Source organism: Hemitrygon akajei, chromosome 26 (assembly GCF_048418815.1).
Source record: "Hemitrygon akajei chromosome 26, sHemAka1.3, whole genome shotgun sequence".
Classification (NCBI taxonomy): Eukaryota; Metazoa; Chordata; class Chondrichthyes; order Myliobatiformes; family Dasyatidae; genus Hemitrygon; species Hemitrygon akajei.
In genome coordinates, this window is record NC_133149.1 from 19,867,991 (window position 1) to 19,894,514 (window position 26,524).

General features: G+C 40.9%; 1 protein-coding gene across 1 annotated transcript in view; it reads right to left on the bottom strand.

Annotated features, from left to right (window-relative positions):
• Positions 1-1,370: 1,370 nt before the first annotated feature.
• Positions 1,371-26,524, bottom strand: part of dcps (decapping enzyme, scavenger) — a 78,899-nt gene continuing 53,745 nt past the window's right edge. Inside the window, exons 3-6 of the mRNA XM_073029679.1 lie at positions 20,347-20,492; positions 13,679-13,792; positions 4,275-4,385; positions 1,371-2,294 (exon numbers count right to left, since the gene is read on the bottom strand). Coding sequence (XP_072885780.1) covers positions 2,028-2,294; positions 4,275-4,385; positions 13,679-13,792; positions 20,347-20,492 — 638 coding nt within the window. The 3' untranslated portion in view covers positions 1,371-2,027. The remainder of the gene's footprint in view (positions 2,295-4,274; positions 4,386-13,678; positions 13,793-20,346; positions 20,493-26,524) is intronic.

Sequence of the window (26,524 nt, forward strand, 5' to 3'; positions counted from 1 at the left end):
AATCAGCCAATCTTGTGGCAGCAACTCAATACATAAAAGCATGTAGACATGATCAAGAGGTTCAGATCAAACATCAGAATGGGGAAGAAATGTGATCTAAGTGACTGTGGAATGATTGCTGGTGTCAGATGGGACTTGCATTAATCTCAGAAACTACTGATCTTCTGGGATTTTCACACACAGTCTCAAGAGTTTACAGAGAATGGTGTGAGAAACAGAAAACATCCAGTGAGCAGCAGTTCAATGGGCAAAAATACCTTGTTAATGAGAAGGTTCAGAGGAGAATGACCAGACTGGTTCAAGCTGACAGGGAGGCAACAGTAACTCACCCATTACAAGAGTGGCATGCAGAAGAGCATCTATAAACACAAAACACATTGAACTTTGAAGCCGATGGGCTACCGCAGCAGAAGACCACACTAGGCTCCACTCCTGTATCTAAGAACAGTGGCCACTGTGAATATGATAATAAATTTACTTTGCACTTTGCAGGTTTGGACTGCAGAAGATAGTTTGGATATGAGGCGATGTCTATTTCTTTGCTGTATTTAGTGACCAGACAATGTACTTTGATGAAAAAGTTAAGGGACTACAACTTTCTTCCATTATCTGTTTCTTAGGTATCTAGTGTGGAGCCCCACATTCGATATAAACATATGCCAGTTCATTTTAATTTCTTCCCTTGCTGATATAAACAGATGTTTTTGTTTTCTAAATCAAGATCTGCTCCTATAGTTCAAACAAGTCAGATGAATGAAAATTGACACAGAACAAAGAGCCAAGAAAGATGGGCACCATATGGTTTGCAAGCTGTATTTTAGACACTGCCTGTGATTAGTTTTGATGACCTTTTCACATACTTGAGTGCATACAATGAAGTGGTATCCTCAGGTTCCAGAAATAACACACACTATTGTCTACACAATGTCCCAATAAGGTTGTTTTTCCCCAGGTTGTGAATCATTGGTTATTGTGTATTACTGAGACACACTCCACAAGATGGGACAGCTTCCAGGGTATAAGGCTGTAGATACAATCTAGCTACAAAACTTGACAAACTGGATTGGCCAGGTAGCATTTTTCTGCCTGTCATTATTATGTGCAATCCTTGCTTTGTATTGAATTAGTTGGTTTCTTGCTCACAATCCTAGGCTTTGTAGATTGGCACAATGAAAATAAATGCCCTCATTTCCATGTGTGGTGTAGTTCAACTGCATAATATGCAAATAAGCATTTTGAGTGAAGACATAATAAAGACCCTGACATCCCTTTGGCATGATGTCACCTAATAATTAGGCCTATAAGAAGGCTATAAGAGTCAGGACTTTCATGAAGAAAATGAGAAGAAATACAGAGATGTCACTGCTATGTTTATAGCAAAATTGTCAATAAGCTTTTATTTAAAAAAAACAATCAATGGATTCTGCCATAATTAGCACAGTAAACCATCCATTTTGAAAAAATACAGCTGATTCAAAGACATGGAAACAAATGAACTGAGAGATTATTTTGATGTATTTGCATGATTGGAAGGGACAGATGTTCCACTGAGCAAGCAGTCACGCAGCCTGACCCCTGCCTGCTGAGAACAAAGAGCTCCAAGTGTTACTGCCTGATTTGACCAAAATCTTGGCCAGGCTTTGTGTCTGTTTATGAGTGACTGTGTTTGTCATTCGCCCCTCAAACAGACCTGCTGCCGCATGTTGCAAGAAAAACTAGGCTCATAAGCAGATCGACTCTGTGTTGACAGAATAAGATCACAAAATTTATATGAGACTGCATTTGAGGAGTTCACTAATTGTAATATCTGAATTTTGGCAAGCAACATTTTAATGGCATAACTTCAAAAGTTACTTTGATCTGTTTTAACAAAAATTCTTTATGTTATGAGTAAATGAGGTCAGTCCACAAGTCCACTTGCTCAAATGTAATGTATCTCCATTGATAATATTTATAAAACTCACTGTGCACCATCAAGATGCATCATGTCATAAGACCAAATGTGCATGAACAAAAGTGTCTCTAATCTATATTCTTCCTTGCTCTTCAAATTTCTGCAACAGGGGATCATCTGCCTTCAAGGCAAAGGTCAGGGTTCGTTTCTGGTAGTACTCTGGGTCGAACTGCAGGTTCTCTATGACGTTGGAAAGTAGATGCGCGCGTTCTACCATGGATCCTGGAGCATCATAGCCAACAGCAGTGAAATGAACATGAAAGTGGTAGTAGGAGGGTTGATAATGGAGGTAAATCCTCAGCTGGCTTTTTGAAATATTATATCGTTTGGAGATGGCATTCTGTGGGAGAAAAAATGGAATGATAGCTGTAAAGTATTCACTTGTAAACAATACTAGTGCTTTACATGTTAAGGTGTCTGTAATTTGACAGATAATCACAATGTTTTTCCAGTCAACAAGAATCTGCAGAGCTTCCACTTGCTGCTTACGTGGCATATAAAATCCTGAAACTTTTGAAGCAGTAAAAAAAAATTCCTGGTACCAGTGATGCCAACACACATACTTCACTCACTTGTTCCATGACTCTTACCATGCCTTCAATGCTATGATCCACGTGGTGGGCAAGTAAACTGTTGTAACGTTCCTATTTTTTGCTTCAAGTTGTTCACAATTTTAAAAAAAACTCAACATTGATTTCAATAACTTTTCCATTTGTGATATTCAGTCAGTTTTTCTCCCTCCTGGACATTGCCTGGTCTGCTGGACATTTCTTTCTTTCTTTCTTTCTTTTTTTTTAAAAATTGTTTTATTAGTTTTTCAAAACATTTTACAAATTAAAAACCCCAAATCCCAATGAGGAGCATTAATACAGTGCAAAATTAAGCATACAATAACAATATGCTACAAAGGAAGAGAATTTAACAAAAAAGCACCTAAATTAAAGACAAGTAAGCTTAGTGTCCTCCCCAAGCCCCACAACACAAGAAAAAAAACAACAACTCTAGACCGACCACAACACAATATAAAGAGTATAGGTCAGGACAGTCAAACTCCCAGACTGTGAATACACTTAGCAACAGAGGATAATAATGCCTACTACCAGAAAAAAAAAGGGAGCTGAAAGCAAGGGACCGAAAAGAAGAAAAAAAAAGAAAAAAAAACCCTAGTCAAGAGGAAGGTTATGAAAGTACTCGATAAAAGGTCCCCAGACCTTATGGAACTTTAGATCCGAATTAAGAACTGAATAATGAATTTTTTCGAGATCCAAGCAGGCCATAATGTCGTTAAGCCATTGCGCATGAGTGGGCGGGGCAACATGTCTCCATCTAAGGAGGATCAAGCGTCTAGCCAGGAGAGAGGCAAAGGACAGTATTCGGCATTTGGTCGGACCCAGACATAAATCTGTCTCTGCTGGACATTTCTAATATTACCTTTTGGGTTTCAGTTCTCTGCAAAAATTTTGATCCAATTTCACAGCTTTTACACGCTCCCTTATTTACTTTCTCTATTAATATGACGATTCATAAATAGCACATTACAATGCCAACTGCAGCTTCAACCTAGCTGATACCCCTCGTGCTAAAAATCCTTCATCCACCTCCACTGCAACTTGAAACTCACCTGTTCTTACCTTCCTGGTTTCGATGAAGTGGCCTCAAGCTGAAACAGTAACTTTGTCTTTAGAGGGATATGGGCCAAACACAGGCAAATGGGACAAGCTCACATAGGCAACTTGGTCAGCGCAGACAAGTTGGACCGAAAGACCTGTTTCCATGCTGCAGAACTCTGTGACTCTGTAAGTGTTCCCTAATCTGTACTTTCTGCTTCTATTTCAGTCTCTGCTGTTTTCTGATATTCATTTGGTATTACTAGGACATCATTTTGTTAATATGTATTATAGCTCAATGCAGATGAACATCATAGCTCTCAGCTTCCACATGTGTGGTATTACAACGCTTATGGGCAAAGTTTGTTTCAAAGCTTAGGCTGCAATGGATATAAAGGCAGACTTTGGCAGTTCTTCCAAGATTTAACTTTACAGAAGCCAAAATGTATAAATATCAGAAACTGAAGGAGAGAGGTGTGTGGGATTAATTTTCAACTGCTTTAGCCAAGAGCTGACAGATACACAACGTGCCAAATGACTTCCAGTGTTGTAAATCTCAATGGGTTCATTCTCTCCATGGACGTCATACACCCAGCTGCATGTGAAAGTAAGTTGGCTAATACATGCTAAAGGTGGCAGCTGCAAGTGCCTATGTAACCACGTCTTAATGGAATATACAAAGGCAGCTGTAGATTAAGGAAATAGACACTCACCTGTCCCTCCTGCAGTATAGTCTGTAACATCGGCAGGTGCTCTGCTGTTAGATCCCGCAGTGACTTCACATCACGGCGTTGGGAAATAGCAATCAGATACAAGTCATCAACCTGCAGCAAACAACAGAGGCAGAGAATCCCTTATTCACTGTGCTCTAGTAGAAAACATTTTCTTAAAATTTTTCATCTCTCAAGAACAAATCAAAGAAATTCTTGATATTCTCTGACACAGAGATGGATTTCTCTGCATAACCACTTCCCTTCCCCATTTCCTTCTGGTGCACCTGTGAACTCGTATCTTTTGTCTCTGCAAATATCCCCTGAGCTCACCTTGCTCATGACTGTATTTCTGTGCTGACCTTCCAATTTCCCTTTCTGATTCTTGTGTTACCTGATATTCACAGGAGGGGTCCCCTCTTCTTCAAAACCACCAACAGCACCCTCTTCAAAAATAAACCTTTTTTTTGTTTTGCAAATCATGACGTCCACCTCCCCCCTTCTCTAAAATTCCCTTCAATCTGCTGCTTCTAAATGTCTGCTTATCTTTTCTTCAATTTCGTACCACAGTGGTCAAACAATTTTCAAAGACACAAATGATTATGAAGGACTTTTGAGTTTTTGAGCTGGGCAGATGAAGAGATGATTGGGGTGATAATAATGGTGGTACAAGTCTGAATTGGAGGATGTGTTCCCACACTGAGAAATTGTAGTTGAGAAATAGGCAAGGGGTGAGAGATCCTTGAGGGAATCCAGGTGGGATGCTAGATATCTTTGAGAGAATTCCATGAGAATGGGAAGAGAAGTTCTTAAAGAAGTGATTCACTGGCTATGCCTGGGTAGTAGGAATAAATCCAGCAAAGGTCAGACATTGCTGGGTTGACAACAAAGGAAATGCATTTGCAGAGAGTGAGGTCACAAACTCATTTTCTATTGTGTCTATTCTATGCAATTGTATATAAAACAGATTAAAAGAATTAGGTTACCATAATCATAGTCACATTTTTAATCCCTTTTTACCTTGAAATGCATGCCCCACCCCGTCCAAGCATTCATTACCTAACTCGACAGCTTCCTTTTTGTTTTATGAGGCTCTGGTGAAGCTTATTGACATTTTTTATTAAATGAGAGGACATATAAAATTATAAGTTTTTGTTAAAGCTACTCTCCTGTTAATATTATTCCAAAATGTCAGTATTCTGACTTAAAATCATAGGTGTCTCAGAATCTGAAGTCATTAACAAATGTTGCACCTTATAGTATAGCATTATACTAATAAGGTGCTAGCTTGGTTCAGTTAATAGGAGAGTAGCTTTAACAAAAACTTATAATTTTATATGTCCTCTCATTTAGAATAGAACTCTTTAGAATAGGCGCACCTCAAGGTTCCATGCTTAGCCCAATGCTCTACTCTCTCCAGGTTCATGATATCGTGGCTGAGCACAGTTCAAATACCATGTACAAACTCATCGATGACACAACTATCGTTGGCAGAACCTCAGATGGCAACAGGAAGGCATAAAGGAGTGATATAGATCAGCTGGTTTGAGTAGCGTTGCAGCGCCTACTTGGTACTCAACATCAGCAAGATCAAGGAACTGATTGTGGAATTCAGGAGAACACAAACCAGTGTTTATTGAGGGGTTAACATTGGAACAGGTGAGTAGCTTCAAGTTCCTGGGCATCAACATCTCAGAAGATCTATCCTGAGCCCAACACATTGACACAATCATGTAGAAGGCATGTCAACGTCTATACTTCATTAGGAGTTTGAGATTTGGTAAGTCGCCAAAAACTGTAGCAAATTTCTACACAGGCACGTTGGACAGACACAGAAAAGTACAGCACAGAAACAGGCCCCTCGTCCCATCTAAGTCTGTTCCAAACCATTTAAACTCCCTACTCCCATTGACCTGCACCAGGATCATAGCCCTATGTAACCTGACCATCCATGCACCTATCCAAACTTCTCTTAGACATTGAAATCAAGACTTATAATTTCCTGGTTTACTTTTAGAGCCTTTCTTAAACAGTGGAACAACATTGGCTATCTTTCAATCTTCTGGTATTTCACCTATTGCTAAGGATGATTTAAATATCTCTACTATGGCCCCAGCCTATTACTTGCACTTGCTTCCTGAGGGAACACCTTGTCAGGCCCTGGGGATTTATCCACCCTAATTTGCCTCAGGACAGCAAACACCACCTCCTCTGTAATCTGTACAGGGTCCATGAAGTTGATGCTGCTTTGCTTCACTTCTATAGATTATGTGTCTGTCTCCTGAGTAAATCCAGACACAAAAAAAAATTATTTAAAATCTTCCCCATCTCTTTTGGCTCCACACACGGATTACCATTCAGATCTTCCAGAGGACCAATTCTGTCCCTTGCAATCCTTTTCCTCTGCACATATCTGCAGAAGCCCTAAAAATTTTCCTTCACCTTGTCGGCTAGGGAAATCTCATGCCTTTTTTTAACCCTCCTGATTTCTTTCTTAAGTGTTCTCTTGCATCTCTTATTACTCCAAAAGCACCTCATTTGTTCCTACCTGCCTACACCTGCTATGCACCTCCTTTTTTTCTTAATCAGTACCTCAATATCTCCAGAAAACCAATTTTCCCTTCACCTGTTATCTTTGCCTTTTATTCTGACAGGAACCTTTGTTTGTGTCCTTTGTTTCATGGAATCCTGGTTAACCCCTTCTGTACCGGGTGCAGTGATTCAGATCGACGAATTTACTATATGCCGTCAGGATAGATCTATAGAGTCTCTCAAAACCAGAGGTGGAGGAGCATGCCTCATGATCAACTCTTCTTGGTGCACAAATATATCAATGCTGTCCCAATTCTGCTCACCAGACCTGGAATATCTAGCAGTAAAGTGCCGTCCTTACCACCTACTGCAGGAGATTTCTGGAATAATTTTGGTAGCAGTATATACTCCACCTCAGGCCAATGTCAATCAGGCTTTAGATGATATGAGCAATGGGAGCAACATGCATGAAACAGCGCACCCTAATGCCTTCACCATCATCTTAGGGGATTTTAACCAGGCCAGTCTGAAAAAAAATCACTAAGCAATTACCATCAATAGATCACTTGCAATACTAGAGCAAACAACAGACTGGACCATTGTTACACCACCATCAAGAATGCCTACTGTGCTATTCCACACCCTCACTTTGGGAAGTCTGATCACCTGGCTGTACTGCTACTCCCTGAGTATAGGCAGAGACTAAAGACTGCAGCATTGGTAGAGAGGACCAAGAAGGTAGGGTAAAGGGATGCACAGGAACACCTACAAGACTGCTTTGAATCAGTGGACTGGTCTGTATTCAGGGATTCTCTTCAAACCTGGATGAGTATGCTGCAGTTGTTACCGACTTCATTAAAACCTGTGTGGATGAGTGTGTGCCTACAAAGACTTACTGTACATTCCCAAACCAAAAGCTGTGGATGAACCAGGAGGTATGTTGTCTGCTGAAGGCTAGATCTGTGGCATTCAAGTCCGGCGACCCAGGCCTGCACCAGAAAACCAGGTATGATTTGCAGAGAGCTACTCAAGGGCAAAGAGACAATTTCGAATGAGGTTGGAGGTGACATCGGATGTACAACTCTGGCAGGGTTTGCAAGACATTTCTTCCTACAAAGCGAAACCCGATAGCATGAATGGCAGCAATACTTCACTACCAGATGAACTCAACACCGTTTATGTCTGATCTGAAAGGGAGAATATAACTACAGCTGTGAAGATCCCTGCTACACCTGATGACCCTGTGATCTCTGTCTCAGAGACCAATGTTAGGCTGTCTTTAAAGAGAGTGAACCTTCGCAAGGCAGAAGGTCCCAATGGAGTACCTGGTAAGGCTCTGAAAACCTGTGCCAACCAACCGGCGGGAGTATTCAAGGACATTTTCAACCTCTCACTGCTACAGGTGGAAGTTCCCACTTGCTTCAAAAAGGCAACAATTATACCAGTGCTTAAGAAGAATAATGTGAGCTGCCTTAATGACTATCACCCAGTAGCACTCATATCGACAGTGATGAAATGCTTTGACAGGTTGGTCATGACTAGAATGAACTCCTGCCTCATAGCAATTTGCCTATCGCCACAACAGATCAACAGCAGATGCAATCTCAATGGTTCTTTACACGGCTTTAGACCACCTAGACAACACAAACACCTACATCAGGATGCTGTTCATCGACTACAGCTCAGCATTTAATACCATCATTCCCACGTTCCTGATTGAGAAATAGCTGAACCTGGGCCTCTGTACCACCCTCTGCAATTGGATCCTCGACTTCCTAACCAGAAGATCACAATCCGTGCAGATTGGTGATAATACCTCCTCCTCACTGACTATCAACACTGGTGCACCTCAGGAGTGTGTGCTTAGCCCACTGCTCTACTCTCTCTATACCTATAACTGTGTGGCTAAGCATAACTCAAATACCATCTATAAATTTGCTGATGATACAACCATTGTTGGTAGAATCTCAGGTGGTGATGAGAGGGCGTACAGGAGTGAGATATGCCAACTAGTGGAGTGGTGCCACAGCAACAACCTGGCACTCAACGTCAGTAAGATGAAAGAGCTGATTGTGGACTTCAGGAAGGTAAGACGAAGGAACACATACCAATCCTCATAGAGGGATCAGAAGTGGAGAGAGTGAGCAGTTTCAAGTTCCTGGATGTCAAGGACCTAACCTGGTCCCAACATATCGATGCAGTTATAAAGAAGGCAAGACTATGCTTCATTAGGAGTTTAAAGAGACTTGGTACGTCAACAAATACAGTCAAAAACTTCTATACATGTACCATGAAGAGCATTCTGACAGGCTGCATCACTGTCTGGTATGGAGGGGGGCTACTGCACAGGACTGAAAAAAGCTGCAGAGGGTTGTAAGTATAGTCGGCTTCATCTTGGGTACTAGCCTACAAAGTACCCAGGACATCTTTAGGGAGCGGTGTCTCAGAAAGGCAGCGTCCATTATTAAGGACCTCCAGCACCCAGGGCATGCCCTTTTCTCACTGTTACCATCAGGTAGGAGGTACAGAAGCCTGAAGGCACACACTCAGCAATTCAGGAACAGCTTCTTCCCCTCTGCCATCCGATTCCTAAATGAACATTGAACCCTTAGACACTACCTCACTCTTATTAATATATTATTTCTGATTTTTGCACAATTTTTAATCTATTCAATATATGTATACTGTAATTGATTTACTTATTATTATTTTTTCTTCTAGATTATGTATTGCATTGAACTGCTGTAGCTAAGTTAACAAATTTCACGACACATACTAGTGATAATAAACCTTATTCTGATTCTGACATACAAGCTTTGTACTGTCAGAACTTCACTTTTGAAGCCCTCCCACTCACCAAGTACACCTTTGCTGGAAAACAGCCTGTCTCAATCCACACTGGCTTGATCCTTTCTGGTACTATCAAAATTGCCCTGTATCCAATTTAGAATATCAACCCGTTGTCCAGACCTAACTTTCTGCAACATTTACTTTGAATCTAATGGCACTGTGGTCACTGGATGCAAAGTTTTCCCTACACAAACTTCTATCACCTGACCTGTCTCATTCCATAGTAGATCAAGTAGTGCACACTCTGAGACTTTTACATACTGATACTGATCAAACTGATTCTGAGAAGGTAATGATGAACCTTTATGGAGAGGATGGGGCTGTTCCTTGAGAAGGGATATGATGGAAGTACATGTTGGGCACCCCTTATCTCAAATGCATTACATATGCAGCTTATACATATACCCTGAAGGTAACTTTACATAATATTTTTGTGCATGAAACAATAATGTGTACATTGAACCATCCTATCATTAATCTGGCTGCCAAATTTTGGATTTTTGGATAGGAGATGCTTAGCCTCTATAAACAATCACAAAAGATAAAGACAGAGAGAAAATTACTAAGCTCTGGATTGCACTGCTAGGGTTGATAGCAGAGGCACATTCAATTGTCTCTGGAAGGGAACCTTCTGAAAGGGGAGCTTTTGCAGGTCCTTGGGCAGAAGGATTACAAACTCCAAAGAGCTGGTATGGACTCAATAGCTAAGGTGGTCTCTCTTTCTGTGCTGTTACCATTTTGTGGTTCTATGATAACCAATTCTTCAATGCAACTAATTAAACCAGTAAGATGGCGGCATGTTCAGTTGTAGCAGCCACCCGGGTCCAACCAAAGGTGCAACTTTTCGTCCTTTATGCCTTTTTTTACAATTGTAAGACACTGCTAGTTATCAAGAACATCAATTACTGCAGGCCTACCCCATCAGCGAGTTGCTTGATAATGATGGAGCTGGACATATTGCATATCATTGTTGTGTGTTACCTGGACTTGCTGCACATACTGTTGTTGTGCCGAGGTGCGGACCAAAAAAAAGGTGCCAGTGACTGTCTTGGATGTTTTTCTTGTGATCGCAGGACCCTGTTGGACATTGGCAATGTGGAACACTGCAATACTGGCTCATTGGCAAGAATGACAGTGGGGGAGCTGCATTGTCTCGGTTGTGGTGAGGACTGGGCCCTCAGACCGCAGGGTTGCCTGTTGCAACTGCCCAGAAGAGAAGACACTGAGGTGGTGTAGGAGAGAGTAGAGGCCCCTGTGGGTACGTTGCATTCTGTGCTGGGTTGGGAGCTGCCCCCTCCCATCAGGTGCTGCTCAGTGTTCACACAGTTCTGCCCTGAAACATTTGCTTGGTGGAAGAACAAGCTGAACTAGGACAACATCCCATGCCATCCCACGCTTACACTTTGGAAAGTCCGATTACCTGTCTGTACTTCTAGTCCCAGCAGAGAGGCAGAGACTAAAGACCACAACACCAGTAGTGAGGACAGTGAAGGCATGGTCCAGGAGGTTGAGGAGTGCTTACAAGACTGCTTTGAGTCAGTGAACCGGACGATACTCAGGGATTCATCTTTGAGCCTGAATAAATACACCACAGAAGTCACCAAATTCATCAAGACTGTGTGGATGAGTACGCGCTTTCGAGAACTACTGTCACACCCAAACCACAAACCATGGATGAACCAGGAGATTCTTAGTCTGCTGAGGCCTAGATCGGTGGCATTGAAGACCAGTGATGCAGAACTAGACCAGATATGACCGATGGAAGGCTATTTTAAGGGTGAGAAAACAATTCTGACTGAGGTTAGAGATGGAATTGGATGCATGTCAGCTCTGGCAAGGTTTGCAGGCCATTAATTCCTATAAAGTGAAAGCTAACATCTTTAATGGCTTCACACCCAGATGAGCTTTTTATGCATGCTTTGAAAGGAAGAATAAAACTACAGATGCGCGAATCTCTGCAGCATCTGGTGAACCTATGAACTCTGACATAGGAGGCCGATGTCAGAATAATTTTCAAGAGGGTGAATCCTTGCAAGGCGTCAGGCCCTGATGTACCTGGTAGGACTCTGAAAACCTGTGTGAACAACTGGCAGGAATGTTCAATCTCTCACTGCTGCAGTTGAAAGTTCCAATCTGCTTCAAAAGTGCAACAATCGTACCAGTGCCCAAGAGGAGTAGCGTGAGTTCTCTCAATGGCTATCGCCCAGTGACACTCACATCTACTGTAATGATGTGCTTTGAGAGATTGGTCAAAGGTAGAATCAACACCTGCCTAAGAAAAGACCTGGACCTGCTGCAATTTGTCTATCCCCACAGTAGATCTACAGCAGGTACAATGTCACTGTCTCTCAACTCAGCCTTAGAACACTTGGACATTAGCAATACCTACATCTGGGGGCTGTTTATTGATTACAGCTCAGTTCTAATCAACAAGCTCCAAAACCTGTAACCTGGGAGGCAAGAGGGGTGTAGGGGAAGGCAAGAGTGGGGCTCTTTAGGGGCTAGGCAGCTTGCAATCATTGAGGGAACAATGAATTCAAAATTTTATCAAGACATTTTACAGAATGCCAGGGTTACCAATCCGTCACCTGAAGCTTAATAGAAGTTGGATAATACAAGTCAACAATCCAAAAGACAAAAGTAAATCAACAACAGAATTGATTAAAAAGAAGAAAATTCATGTTTTGGAATGGCCAAGTCAGAGTCCAGACCTTAACCCAATTAAGAACTGAAAAGGGCTGTTCATGCAAGGTATCCCAGAAATATTGATGAACTGAAACAATTTTGTATGGAAGAATGGTCTAAGATTTCTCCTCACAGTTGAATAAGTCTGATCAGCAGCTACAAGAAAGGTTTGGTGGAGGTTATTGCTGCTAAAGGTGGTTTTACCAGTTATTAAATACAAGGGCTCACATACTATTTTCCAGCCTGGACTGTGAATGATTAAACAATTTGCTCAATAAAGATATGAAAAGTACAATTGTCTGTGTGTTATTAGTTCAGGCAGATTGTGTTTGTCTAATATTGTGACGAAGAATAAAGATCAAACAACATGTTATGAGCAATTAATTCAGAAAATCAGGTAATTGTAAAGGGTTCAAACTTTTTCTTGAAACCTTAAGTGCCAGTTCTTGCCTATATCTGGATTTAACTAGTTAATTTCTAGATTTTCTACTTGGTTCTGCAACGAACCTTAAGAAATGTTATTCTTCAAATCTAGTACACATAATTTGGTTCATTTTCTACAACTTGGTCTCAGTGTCTCTGGAGATCAGTTCCAACAAAAAGCTATTAACCCAAAATGTTGTTTTTCTCTCCACATATTCTCAGTATTTACTGTATTTCATTTCTATTTAAACAAATAAGATTTTATTATGGTCAAACTATTATTTTTGGGATATAACATCACTGAAAGACACAGTCATTTTCGATACCAGTTCAGAGTCAACTGAGGGGTGGAGGGTAGCACATAATCTAGACTGCCTAAAGATGACAAACATTTATTCCTGAATGAACCAGATGGGTATTACAGTAGATCAGTGCTTGGACAGTCATAACGGACAGTATTATTTTATTCCAGATATCACACTAAGTGCAAAAATCATGAGTCTAGAGAAAATACTACCTTCCCACCAACTCTTTCTCCTGCCAGTTACCTTCATTAGTGACCTTTCCCCAAGTTCAAATCGTCATTCTATGGTCTCAGGATCCAAACAGAACATTTTCCACTGGGGAACATGGTAACACCTAAAATAAATGTTAGCTCCACATTGCAAACAATTTACTGCGTTCATTTGCATGCAGTAAGATATCTAGGCCTTTATGCTTCATAAGCTGCCATACCCTTAATATCTAAAAAACAAAGGCTTTGCTACCAGATTATAATGTTAGAACACAGAAGCCTTCAAACCTGTGGTTTATCTGTCCCACTTGCTTATGATTAGTCCAGGATGGAGAATAAATGTGACTTTGTAGATCACCGACATCCCAAAACTAAACAAATGGCATCCCATTCATAATCCTACCTGCTTCTGATTCCACTTGAAGTCTGGAATAAGAATGAAACCATTTTTTGGATCTGGATGTTCATGAATTATTCGCTCCACTTCTGCCTTCTTTTCCAGAATGTTGTACACCCACTGAAATAAAATACAGAAATTAGCTTAGAAGAGCTGACCAGAAGATTTAAAGAAGTCATTCTATATCTGCATATTTTCATGCACACAAAATGCCAAATTATTTGAGACAGCTCGATGCTACCAACTGGTAGGCATGAGGAACTGAGAGGACTTCTAAATTGTGGAAGTTAATAAGCCTTCATTATCCTCAAGTGAATTCTGCATTCTGGCAACAAATGGAAGACTATTTATGAAGGAGGGTTGGTCTTTAAAAGGTTTCATTAAAAAAGGAATTTAAAAGGAATCATTAACCTGCCATAAATGGAAGAAAAAAAAATGCTCAGCTTTTATTTTATCTAACAAAAGATAGTGTAAATGAACTTACTTCTCTCAGTCTTTTAGAAATAGACTCTTAAAGAATAAAGTATATAATTTAATTTCACATTTCTATGTCTTATGATCTATAAGTAGGCCTACTGCCAAAACCAGAAAAGTCTAAGGGGCAGATTTTCTTGTGGCTGCACTAGGATCACTTGGATTACTAGAATACAAACTTCTTATAGTTTCTTGGGAACAAAGCTAGAAGGATAAAGGAGAACCTGTTAGAGCCGTAATGTCATTTAGCATTACAGTACAAAATCAGCCCTTTGGCTCATCCAATCTGTGCTGTCCTGTTTTTTGGTCTATTCCCATCTACCCATACCCATAGCCCTCCATACCTTTCTCATCAATGTTCCTATCGAAACTACACTGTTGCAATTGAACCCATACCCATCACTTCTACTGGCAGCTCGTTCCACACTCGCACCACCAGAGATCCCCCTCAGGTTCTCCTTAAATATTTCACCTTTCACCCATAACCTATGATCTCTAGTTTGGGTTTCACTCAACCTTAGGGGAAAAAGACTGCATGTATTTACTGTATCTATACCCCTCATAATTTTGTATTCCTATCAAATTTCCCCTCATTCTCTTGCACACCAAGGAAACAAAAACCTAACCTATTCAGCCTTTCCCTATAACGCAGGTCCTCAAGTCCCAACAACACCTTTGTAAATTTTCTCCACGGACCCTTTGCTTAATGATATTGGTTGATAGCATAAAATGGTTGGGACCCTTGCTCTACACTCTTTCCAGCTTATTGACATCTTACCTGTAGGTAGGTGACCAGATACAATACTCCAATTTCAGCTTCACCAATGTTTTGTACAACTTCATCAGTACATCCCAACTCCTGTACTCAATGCCCTGATTTATGAAGGCCAATGTGCCAAAAGCTCTTTTATGACCCTATCTACCTGTAAGACCACTTACAAGGAATAATGGATCTGTATTTCCAGATCCCTTTGCTCTATCACCCTCCTCAATGCCCTATCATTCACAGTGTAAGTCCTACCCTGGTTTGTCCTACCAAAGTGCAAGACCTCATCACACATATGCATTAAATTCCATCTGCCAACTTTCAGCTCATTTTTGCAGCTGGTGCAGATCATTTTGCAAGCTTTGATAGGCTTCCTCAATGTCCACTATGTCCCCACAATCTTGGTGTCAACCATAAATTTGCTGATCCAGTTTACCACATTATCATTTAAATTATTAATAAAGATGGTAAGCAACAATAGACCCAGCACCAATCCCTGTAGCATAGCACTAGTCACAGGCATCCAGTCAGAGAGACAACCATCTACTACCACCTTCTGGCTTCTTTCGCTAAGCCAATGCTGAATCCAATTGACTACTTCATTCTGAATGCACGTGACTTAACCTTCTGGACCAGCCTCCTTTGTGTCAATGAAGATAATGTCCATTACCTTCCCATTCTCAACCAGTCAATATACTCTTCACCACACATCTATAGAAGTCTATCAAAGGTTTAGATGTCATGCCGAATCTATGCAAACCCCTAAGGAAGTAGAGGCATGTCGTGCTTTTGTTTTAATTGCACTTACGTGCCAGACCCAGACAGTTCCTCCAAAATAATAAAACCAAGAAATCTAAAGTAGCTGACCCTCTCCGCCTTTGATCCTCCAATGAGGACTGGCTCACGGACCCCTGGTTTCCTCCTCCAAAGTCAATAATCAGCGCCTTGGTCTTGCTGACATTTGAGTAAGAAGTTGTTGTTATGCCACCACACAGCCAGATTTTCTACCTGACACACAATACTCCTTGCACTGAAGTAGATGCAACTCAGTACATTTGTCCTATCATGCTCAACCTTTAGGTATCCATCTTTGCTTGTAGTCTTAAAATCTACTTTTCTCACAGCCACTCCACTTACGCCCTGCCACTCTGGTTCTCACTTCCTCTGGAACAGCACTAATAAACCTTACTGCAAGAATATTAGCCCGACTCAAATTTAGGTGCAAATCATCCTGCTTGTACAGATCTCACCTGCCCTGGAAGAAAGCCCAATGATCTAAAAATCTGAAGCATTCCCTACTGCACCACCTGCTTAGCCACATGTTAAACTGCACTGTCTTCATATTTCTTACCTCACTAGCATGTGGTACAAGCTGCAATCCTGAGATCACCACCCTAGAAATCCTGTCTTTAAACTTAGCATCCTGAATTCACCTTGCAGCATCCCATCACTTTTCCTGTCTATGTCATCGGTATTGATGTATACTACAAACTCTGACTGCTCACCCTCTCCTTTAAGAATGCTATGGAGTCAGTCCGAGATGACCCTGACCTTGACCCTGGCACCTGGGAGGCAGCATATCATGTGGGAATTTTATTCTCGTTCGCAGAACCTCCTGTCTGTTCTCCTAACTAATGAATCCTGAAGACCTGACCACTGAGGCTTTCCCCTGGTAGGTCACCCCAACACTACCTAAAACGATATATATTGACCAATGGAGGACCCTCTCAACAGTCACTCAGTTGCCACCTGCAACTCAAGTGTGACAGTTTTCTTGTAACTCCTATCTTTCATCCACCAAATGATCTGAAGGTCTAATTCCCTAACACTGTCTATAAAGGGCAGTTCTCGCAGGTGTAGTCAACAGGTACACTGGAGTTCTCCCTGACTTCCCACATCATGCAAAAGAAGCACATCACTGCCCTGGGTTCCATTCCCACTGCTCTACCTGTGCAATAATGAAGAAAAAATGAGACCTTAATAGAACCTCACCTTAGCGTTCCCCCCACTTCTTGCTGAACTCTTGAGCCAAAGCCTCAGCTCTAACACTGACCTTGTCCACAATGGCCACTGTGCTTGACCCTAACTTTTTTTTTAAAATTGGTTATCACCAATTAGCTAATTAGCCAATCAATTATCACCAAACAGGATAATAATTGTCTAGTAGGGTGACAAATATTCCAGATATGGGAAGAATTTTAAAAAATAGGATTAATATAAATGGATCCTCAATAGTTGACATTTACTTGATGGACCAAAGGGTCTATGACTATAATCATACCCAGCATTAGTGTTCTTGAAGATAACTAGTGACCTGAAGCTTACCATGTTTGTGCTTGTGACTATAAATGTAAGGCACACCAGAAGTCTCCCCCTGCATCCTGTAAAAATATTTTGGCATAGTGAAAAGTCTACACTGATGTATTTTCTATAAGATGCTTAGGAATTTCAAGAATATCCAGAAAGCAGTCTTTGCTTGAACACTGTCCTTGTTATGAGACTTTACAGCTACTCTTTCCTATCCAGGATCATTGCAGCAACCAAACAAGCTCCCTTAACAGAATTCACCAAGATGGCTCGGCTTCAATGTCCCATCAGTCCCATCTTAGAGAGATTTTCCCAATTTGGACATAACATCACTGTTCCTGCATCGTAATCATGTGAAAAACCTGGATGCTTTGCCTATATCAATTACTGCTCAACAATAAATATGTATTTAAAGATTGAACATCCTGCCAATAGTCACTCGTTCAGTTGACATGTAAAGAATGTTTGCCTCTGAAAGATCCCGAAGAACTGCTATTGCTTTTGGTACTGCATTCCAATATTAAATCAAAAAATTCAGAATAAAAGAGAAGTAAATATGATCAGAGGAAGGAAAATGTGAACTAATACCTCGTGAAGAACATTCTAAATATATTTTGATGTGTAATGGACAATGCCTGTAATCACACAAAATAGCCATTCCTGAAAAGATTCTATTTCAATCTGGGACTTTTACCCAATTAAACTACTCTGTAGTTTGGCTCGTAGTCTTTGTTATATCTGCGGCAACAGAGCTTTATTAAAAGTAATTTCAATAAATAATGTAACCTAAGCACAGATTTCAACCTAGTAAAACTTGGATGCAACACAGAAAGATACTAGAAAACTGCTGTGGAACAAAACAGTATGAGGATGGAGATTTTGATGAAGGGAGACCAGGGCCTAGGAAACAATGAAATCAATTTGAAGTCAATTCTAAAATCAATTTGAAATAAAAGATGAATGTGAAAGCATGGATCAGATACCTCATTTTACTTTGTCGTGTTTGTTAACAGAGAGCAAGGACCGAGGATATTGCCAATCACACTCACCCATTACTTTGTCGGCCATTTTTTAAAAAAAATGGGTTCTCTTGAGTTTCTTGTTTTGTGGCTGCCTGTAGGGAGGCGAATCTTAAGGTTGTATAATGTATACATATTTTGATAATAAATGTACTTTGAACTAAATCCTACTGGGGGAAAAGAACACAGTAAGCATAGCCGTTAGTGCAACACTATTACATCACCGGCGACTTGGGCTCAATTCCCGCCACTGCCTGGAAGGAGTTTGTACGTTCTCCCCATGACTGCATGGGTTTTCACTGGGTGCTCCAGTTTCCTCCCACATTCCAAAGACACATGGGTTAGTAGGTTAATGGGTGGTGCAGGCGATACTGTGCTGCATCTCTAAATAAAAAATAAATAATCAAGAGGAACTTTGAGACTGCAAAATGAATCATTTCCTATGTTAATTAACTGGATAGGCATGTTTCCAAAACTATGATTATTAGATGATAGTTTAAGGAAGAACAGGATCTCAATTTGGTTTCATGCTCCATTCATCTTTAATATTCGCCAAGCCATATTAAGCGAAGTGGGTAACTCACATCAATCACATCCGAATCTTGCTTGTTCCTTTAGACTTTTTAAGCAGGAGTTATAGGGCAGAAGAGTTTCACTGGGATGTTGCTTGGATTAGAGAGCATCAGTTATATGGAGAAGACAGATAAACTTGGATTGTTTTCTCTGGAGCATTACAGGCTGATGGTTGCGTGGAGCCTCCCGATGCAGACGACTGTGCTCTTGTGGCCCATACTCTGGAGGATCTTCGGAATGTCTTTGTTGTGGCGGTGAGAGCGTACAGCAGGATGGGGCTGACTGTCAATACCACCAAGACAGAAGTGGTTTGCCAATGGAGTACCAGTGCCCCACCCACTCTACCTGCCTTCACTGTTGGTGGTGAAAAGCTGTCAGCAGTGCCATCTTTTAAATATCTGGGGAGCATTCCCTCTGAGGATAGCGGCATTGACAACGATATCCAGAGCCGTATTAAACAGTCTCTGCCTTTGGGAGACTTCGGCGTAGAGTCTTTCAGAACAGGAGCCTTCGTCCCTCCACAAAGGTCGCCGTATACCAAGCGGTCTGTGTCACCACCTTCCTTTATAGCTGTGAAGCTTGGTTAGCCTACAGCCGTCACATCAAATCCTTGGAGCGCTTCCACATAAGCTGCCTTCAGTGCATCCTGGGAATTACCTGGCGTGAGCCAGTGCCTCACACTGAAATACTTGTAAAGACCAACTGCAGAAGTATTGAGGCCGTGATCACCCAGTGTCAGCTACAGTGGCTGGGACACGTGATAAGGATGTCGGCTACCCCGCAGAGTGTTATACGGCCAGCTACGTCATGGTCGACACTCAGCTGGAGGGCCGAAGAAGCGCTATAAGGAACAGATGAATAATGCTTTAAGGAAGTGCAAGTTCAGACCCGAGGACCTGGAGGATGTTGCTGCTGACCTTAACACTTGGCGAAGGCTGTGTAGGGACGGGGTTTGTATTCTGGAGATGGAAAGAACAACCAGAAGACAGCAGAAGAGAGCCAGGAGAAATGCAGCCATGGTTGCCATCACTACCACCACTACCACTACCACATATACATGTCCCACCTGCAATAGAGCTTGTGGGTCCAGGATAGGACTGTATAGTCATCAAAGATCTCACCGTTAAAGGAGTGGACGCTGTCATCGGATTCCGATGGACAACCAAAGAAGAAGACAGGCTGATATAAGTATGTAAAATTATGTAGGACATTGATAGGATAGATAGTCAGAATCTTAGTTCCCCAGGGTGAAAACGTCAAATACCAAAGACTAGTAAATTTCTACAGATGTACCGTGGAGAGCATTCTGACTGGTTGCATCACCGTCCGGTATGGAGGCGCCAATGCACAGGATTGTAAGAGGCTTCATAGGGTTGTACATTCAGTCACTCCATCATAGGCACAAGCCTCCTAACCAGTGAGGACATCTTCAAAACGTGGTGCCTCAATGACAGTATCTGTATACCCCTTCCCAGGTCAGGTCAGCTTTGAGGAAGAAGAAAGCAGAAGAATTTATTTATTGAAATTTAGAATACCTGAACACTGAAGGTTTGGGATTGAAGGTACGGAGCAGTAATGGTTCTGTAGTCATCTGCTGTTTCATTGACGAGGTGCATCTGCTGCTGCAAATATTTCTTGATATGCTTCTCTGTAGCTGGATATATAACTGTGGTCTTTATTTCTGCCGAGAAATGCAGATTTTTATCTTAGAATTGTTAAAAAAACAGTAACAAAAAGCTAGGTTTTTTTATATCTAAGTCTTCATTTTTGCCCTCTATTTCCTTGTAATCTGTCTGAACAAGTGGTCTGCTTCTTAGCCTCCAATAATTCTATTCTATAATTAATGAGTAAAAATTTATACAAAGTAATCACACGGCTAACAGATCAGATCAAAGCTCTTTAATCCTGCCATAACCACTCATATTAAGCCTTCAGGAATGTATCTGGCCTCTATTCATTGGTTGGCTGTTACATAAACGCTGTAATAGAACATCAACTGTTCTACACCAAAACAGGCCATTTGCCCTACAAGGTGTTTGTATCTATGGGAGCCAGCTGTTTTAATCCCACCATTGTACATGTTTCCCAAAACATTCAATCTCAAATGCAGTCTAATCTCATTCTTCTTAAGTTTCTTATTAATAAATACCCTTTCAGAAAAATAGCCGGGTTCAATAGTTTACGGCAGAGATTTTCATGTTAAAGTTATTCCATCTGTTAAAGAAGGTCATCTCACTCTATATTTAAATTTGTCACAGAGGAACAAGAGACTACTTGTGATTCCCCACAATGTAAATGGTGAAATAAGATTTCAACATCTTTCTACTTCCCCTTTCCCATCGCTCCAGGCACCACTGCCAAAATAGCCGAGTGACTTTTTGGTAGAGTTAATTTAACTATTCATTCCTAAACTATATATTACAAGTCCAATTAAATATAAATAGCTGCTAAACAACGTGCACAAATATTGAAGTATAAAGAACTGTAAGATTTTAAATGGTGTACAACTCAACTGCGAATCCAGACCCTTATAGTGAAAATATTAACAGTGAGAGCAAAGCATTGAGTTGCAACAGAAATAGGTCTTCAGCACACCATATCCATGCCAACCTTTTTTTGATATACACTTATCCCATTTGACATTAGGACTGCATCCTTCTACTTAAATGCCTGTCTAATTGCCTCTCAAATGTGCACAACACTTCAAGCAACTAGAATTACCATTATTATGAAGCCAAAGAATCAATCCTTTCTCAATAAATTCTGGACAAGCCAACTACTACTACGTTGACACAAGCCTAGGAGGCCGGCGTCGGTCAAAGGCAAGGCATGAACAAGCCAAACCAACACCAAATGCATTATACTGTAAATGCTGATCTTCTGAAGATTCAGCCCAGGGACTGTTGTTGTTTCATATGGCAGGTGTTTTTTCTCTTCACACTTTTGTTTTTTGTCAAGCCACTCCTCCAGCTCGTGGCCGCATCGACGGACAGCAGAAAAGCCGACTCAGATCTTGGCGAGAGGGCATGTTTGGACCAGGTGGAGGACGTCCTGGGTTGGGGCACCACAGGGGCAAGCTGGGGTTTGTCAGACACCCCATCAATGTAGTGTTTGCACTGTTTTAGCATGTCGAGTTCTGAGTCTATCTGCAGTTGTCCAGTTTTTTCTGGTAGCTGTAGTAAAGCCCGGGATGCATGAGATGGGGTCATCGATCAGATCTCTGCCGGGGGGCATGTTGGTGTGCCAGTACTGGCACCATTCAGTGGGTTTGTCATAGGAGTCGAGGTTTTTCAAGTTGTAGAAAGGTTTTCAGGATTTGAGTCAGGAACCTGGAGGAGTATTTTCAATGAGTTTACAAACTGGAAAGTTGGGTATAGTTTGGATATACTTGTAGAATTTTGCTGAAACCAATCTTCTATGAATCGCTGGGGGTGCTCTTCTGCTCATTGTTGGGAGCCATTGGACAGAAGTGGATTTTAGGACTCTTGAGAATATTCTTATAGTAGTATGGAGCTGTGAATTGATGATGTTTCTGTGAGTACTTTTTTCCCTAGGTGGATGCGCAATGTTCGGTGACTGAGAAACCGAGTGCTAGGCTAGATGTTCATAGGACTGACTGGTTAGCCCTCCATTTGATACCTGCTATCTTTCTGATCATGGCCATTCTGGATTTTAGTTTCACTGTAACATTTTGAAGGTGAATCTTATATGAGAGAGTTCAATCTACTGTGACTCCTAAGTACTTTGGGTGTGGATCGTTGGGTAGCTGTTTGTCATTTAGTTTGATATTAAGTTTGGTTAGTCAGTTGTACAGATGAAAAATGGACGTTATTGTTTTGTTGATATTCATATTTAGGCACCACTTTGAGAAGTAGTTGGATAAGGAGTTAATATCTTGGGCAAGGTTTTTTTTTCCAATGGATTTGACATCGTTAGATTGTAAGGCTATGGCACAGTCATCACCTTAGGAGCGTCCTAGGAAGTCATTCCTACCCGTGGCCATCAAACTTTACAACTCCTCCCTCGGAGTGTCAGACACCCTGAGCCAATAGGCTGGTCCTGGACTTATTTTTCCAGTTGGCATGATTAACTTATTATTATTTAATTATTTATGGTTTTATATTGCTATATTTCTACACTATTCTTGGTTGGTGCGGCTGTAATGAAACCCAATTTCCCTCGGGATCAATAAAGTATGTCTGTCCATCTGTCTTATCCAAATTTAGCAGATTTGGTTTTAGAGAGGTCACTGAGGTACAGTTTGAACAAGTTTGGAGCCAGAACTGACCCTTGGGGGACACTACTGCAGAATTTAATAATGTGTACGGTTCCTGGACAGGTGAAGAAAGAACAGGTGCCTGTCATTCTGTGGAGGAGACGTAGGATCATCTTTCATGCAATGATTTGGGCTAGTTTTAACATTACGCTTTAGGTCCAAATGGTGTCGTATGCAGTGGATAAATTGATATAAACTGCTTCATCACTAGCCGGGACATGCCCTCCCCTCATTACTACTGTTACGGAGGAGTTATCAGAGTCTGAAGACCCACACTGAACATTTTAGGAACAGCTTCTTCCCCCTCTGCCATCAGATTTTTGAATCATTCATGAACCCATGTGCACTACCTTACTATTCGTCTTTTGCACTATTTTTGCCTCTCAAAATCTGCAAAACACAAGTCAAACAACTACAACTCATCTCAAGAAACACAATTTCCACTATTTTGTTAAAATCTGTTTTGAAAAGATCACTAATGTTAAAAATGACATAACTGTTATTTGTGTTACTTTTGCCAGCATTATTGCTTAATAAATTACTTTTCAACTGAAGTTTTTTTTTTAATATGTTTGTCCTTAGTCAGAAATCAAGAAAATTCAGTATTGATCCTTTAGCATTTCATGCAAAAGATTTAGGTCACAATAGCTAAGGTTCAGCTGCCAGAGTGAATTGCTTGGACACAATAAAGAAAGCATCATGAGCAGGCTGGAATTATAGCAACACATTTCCCAAGCAAGCAACTGAACCATTCAGTCTTGGCTTTAATTCCTGTTTGATGCCGAGATAGTTGATTTTGGCTGAAGGGGTGCTACAGGCCAAACAGTCTAGCAATGTGAAAAACAAAATAAAACAAAATTATTCATGAATTTTCTACTCAGACAGAACAATTTCCCACTATCAAACAACCTCAAGGATATACAAGAAAGGGCACAAAAAGACAAATAAGAGTGTCAAGCTTGTTCTATAAAAGACACCAAACAACTATGTACAATACTGGCCATGCAATGTCCTGGGAGAAGCAAAGGACATAAGAAAGTGCAAATGTGTCAAAGGAATCACTGGGAATTTCAATGTCACAGAATCACAATTAAACTTCTAAAACAATGGCTATATACCCCAGCTACTTCAGATTGAGTACTAAAGTATTTTTTAGTGGATCTGTTGAGGAAATGGAGGGAAAGAAAACATTGGTTGGCTGAGCATGAAAACCAAGTTGCAACTATGAAATTATATCCAAGTAATCACTCAATTCAGACAACACTGCATTAGCCTTTTCTTCAGAGCATTTATTTTGGCAGGCATATTCAGAAATTACACGCACATGTTTCCAATACCACATAACACATTTCTAATCAATTCAAGGGCTAAATGAGTTAGAGCTAGAAAATATGTTCTGGAATCATGACATGGGAATAACTTGTGGCTGTTAATCTTGGTGTGGGAAACACTTAAAGTCAGTGTTCCATCCTCATTATAACTTCAGACCCCATTTAGTGCCCATTGCACTGTTGCTGGCCCTGGCATGCACCCACAGCTTTAGGATTATGGTCTCAGCATTGAGGGCTACAAATAAAACTCATTACCCATATAAACTAGCATAATGGGACACAGTTTTGGGACCTCAGCCTTTCACCATACAAGAATCCACTGGAGTGAAACAATGGGAGTATCGTAAATTCCAGTGTATAAGCCGAGAATTTGGCCCTAAAATTAAGGTGTCGGCTTATACAGAGGGTGCCAACTTTCGGAAAACAAACACACGGAAGACAGGTCGTATTTATTGGCTGTTTTTGAGTTGCATTCGCTCCACTGTCGGCGCATGAATTCTTTGAATGATTTGTTTAAACTCAAGTCTAGTGGCTGGAGCATGGACATCAAACCACCGGGGATGACTGCAATGTCTGTATTTTCAGCTTTCAATGCTGCTTTTGTCTCACCTGACAAGTGCGCTTTGAACATGTCCAAGACAAGTAGCGACTTTTCCTTCCTGAAACCTTCAGGACGTCGATGCCACACCGCTTTAACCTACTTCAAGCCACCCGCTTCGTCCATCCAGCAGCATTCTTGAACGTAAACAACAACACCCCGTGGGAATTTTCTGAGCAATCTTTGTTTTTTGTCTCAACACAAGATCACGTCTATTCATAAATCGGGTGCACCAACTTCGCATAGCTTTGAAATTTTCACTGACCTCACGGTGTTTTTCGTCCCATTTCAACGCTTGAACTAGAATAATTTCTCTGGTAACAATATATCCAGACGATCGCCGGTGATTCACCCACTCTAAAGCTTTTTTTTCCAGTTCTGGCCACTGGCATGTTTTCCCACGGTTTGCACATTTCGTCTTTGGTATTTCCCTCAGCATATCCTCTGCCTTTCTCCACTCTCTCTCGTTTACACTAAACTTCTTAGCAGCTGCAGAATTATTCATTCCTTTAGCAAAATCAACAACCTTCAGCTTGAAGCCAGCATCATATCGCATTCATTTTAATCTTTTGTACATGATGGTCACAAACTCAATACTGAGTACACGTACTGATTCTGCCATCCCGTGTTATGTTTTAACGAGATTACAATGGGCGCTAAATGGTTTCATGGGGGTTACATTTCAGAAGATTCTTTTCCATTGGAAACCTAATCCAAAATTTCTCTCCCTGATTTATTTATTAAGAATTCGCTTATAACGCTCTACAATGTGTGGGCCTGTTTTCTTAGCAGGTACTGGTTCACAAAATTTCCAGGTTCCGGATCCGGCAAAGCTGAGTACCGGCATGTGAGATCTTGTGATCTTTTCTGGTTAAATCAAAAACCTCTACAAAAGGGGTCAGCTTATACAAAGGTAACATGAAAAAGTCACTTTTTTAACCTTGAAAATGGGAGGATTGGCTTATACTCTGAGTCGGCGTATGCACCTGAATTTACTGTATTTGATTCAAAAACCACAGCTAAGGAAATCTGTAATAAACCAGAGGTAATAATACTCACCAGAAAGAGCATTATTTTTGCTTGTTTTAATAGGTGAGGTAATTTTATATTTATAATTTGCAATGAAAAATAAATAAAGAACATAATCGTGCATTTTTGAGTCAGAATCATACAGCAAAGAAATAGGTCCCTCAGCCCATCACATCCATGCCAACCATTTTACCCACCTACACTATTCCCATTTGCTTTCACTAGTTTGGTATCCTTCTATCCTTTCCAATTCAAGTATCTCTTAAATGTCATAATTGTTTCTGATTCCACCACCTCCTCTAGCTACATATTCCAGATTATCAGTTATCTACCAGTACAGTATCAATACTAAATTTCCCCCTCAGATCCTCTTTAAAACGCCTTCCTTTCACCTTAAACTTCCACCCACTTGTTTTTGATACCTCTGCCATAGGAAGAAGATCTTGACAATCCTTCCTATCTATACTTTGCATAATTTA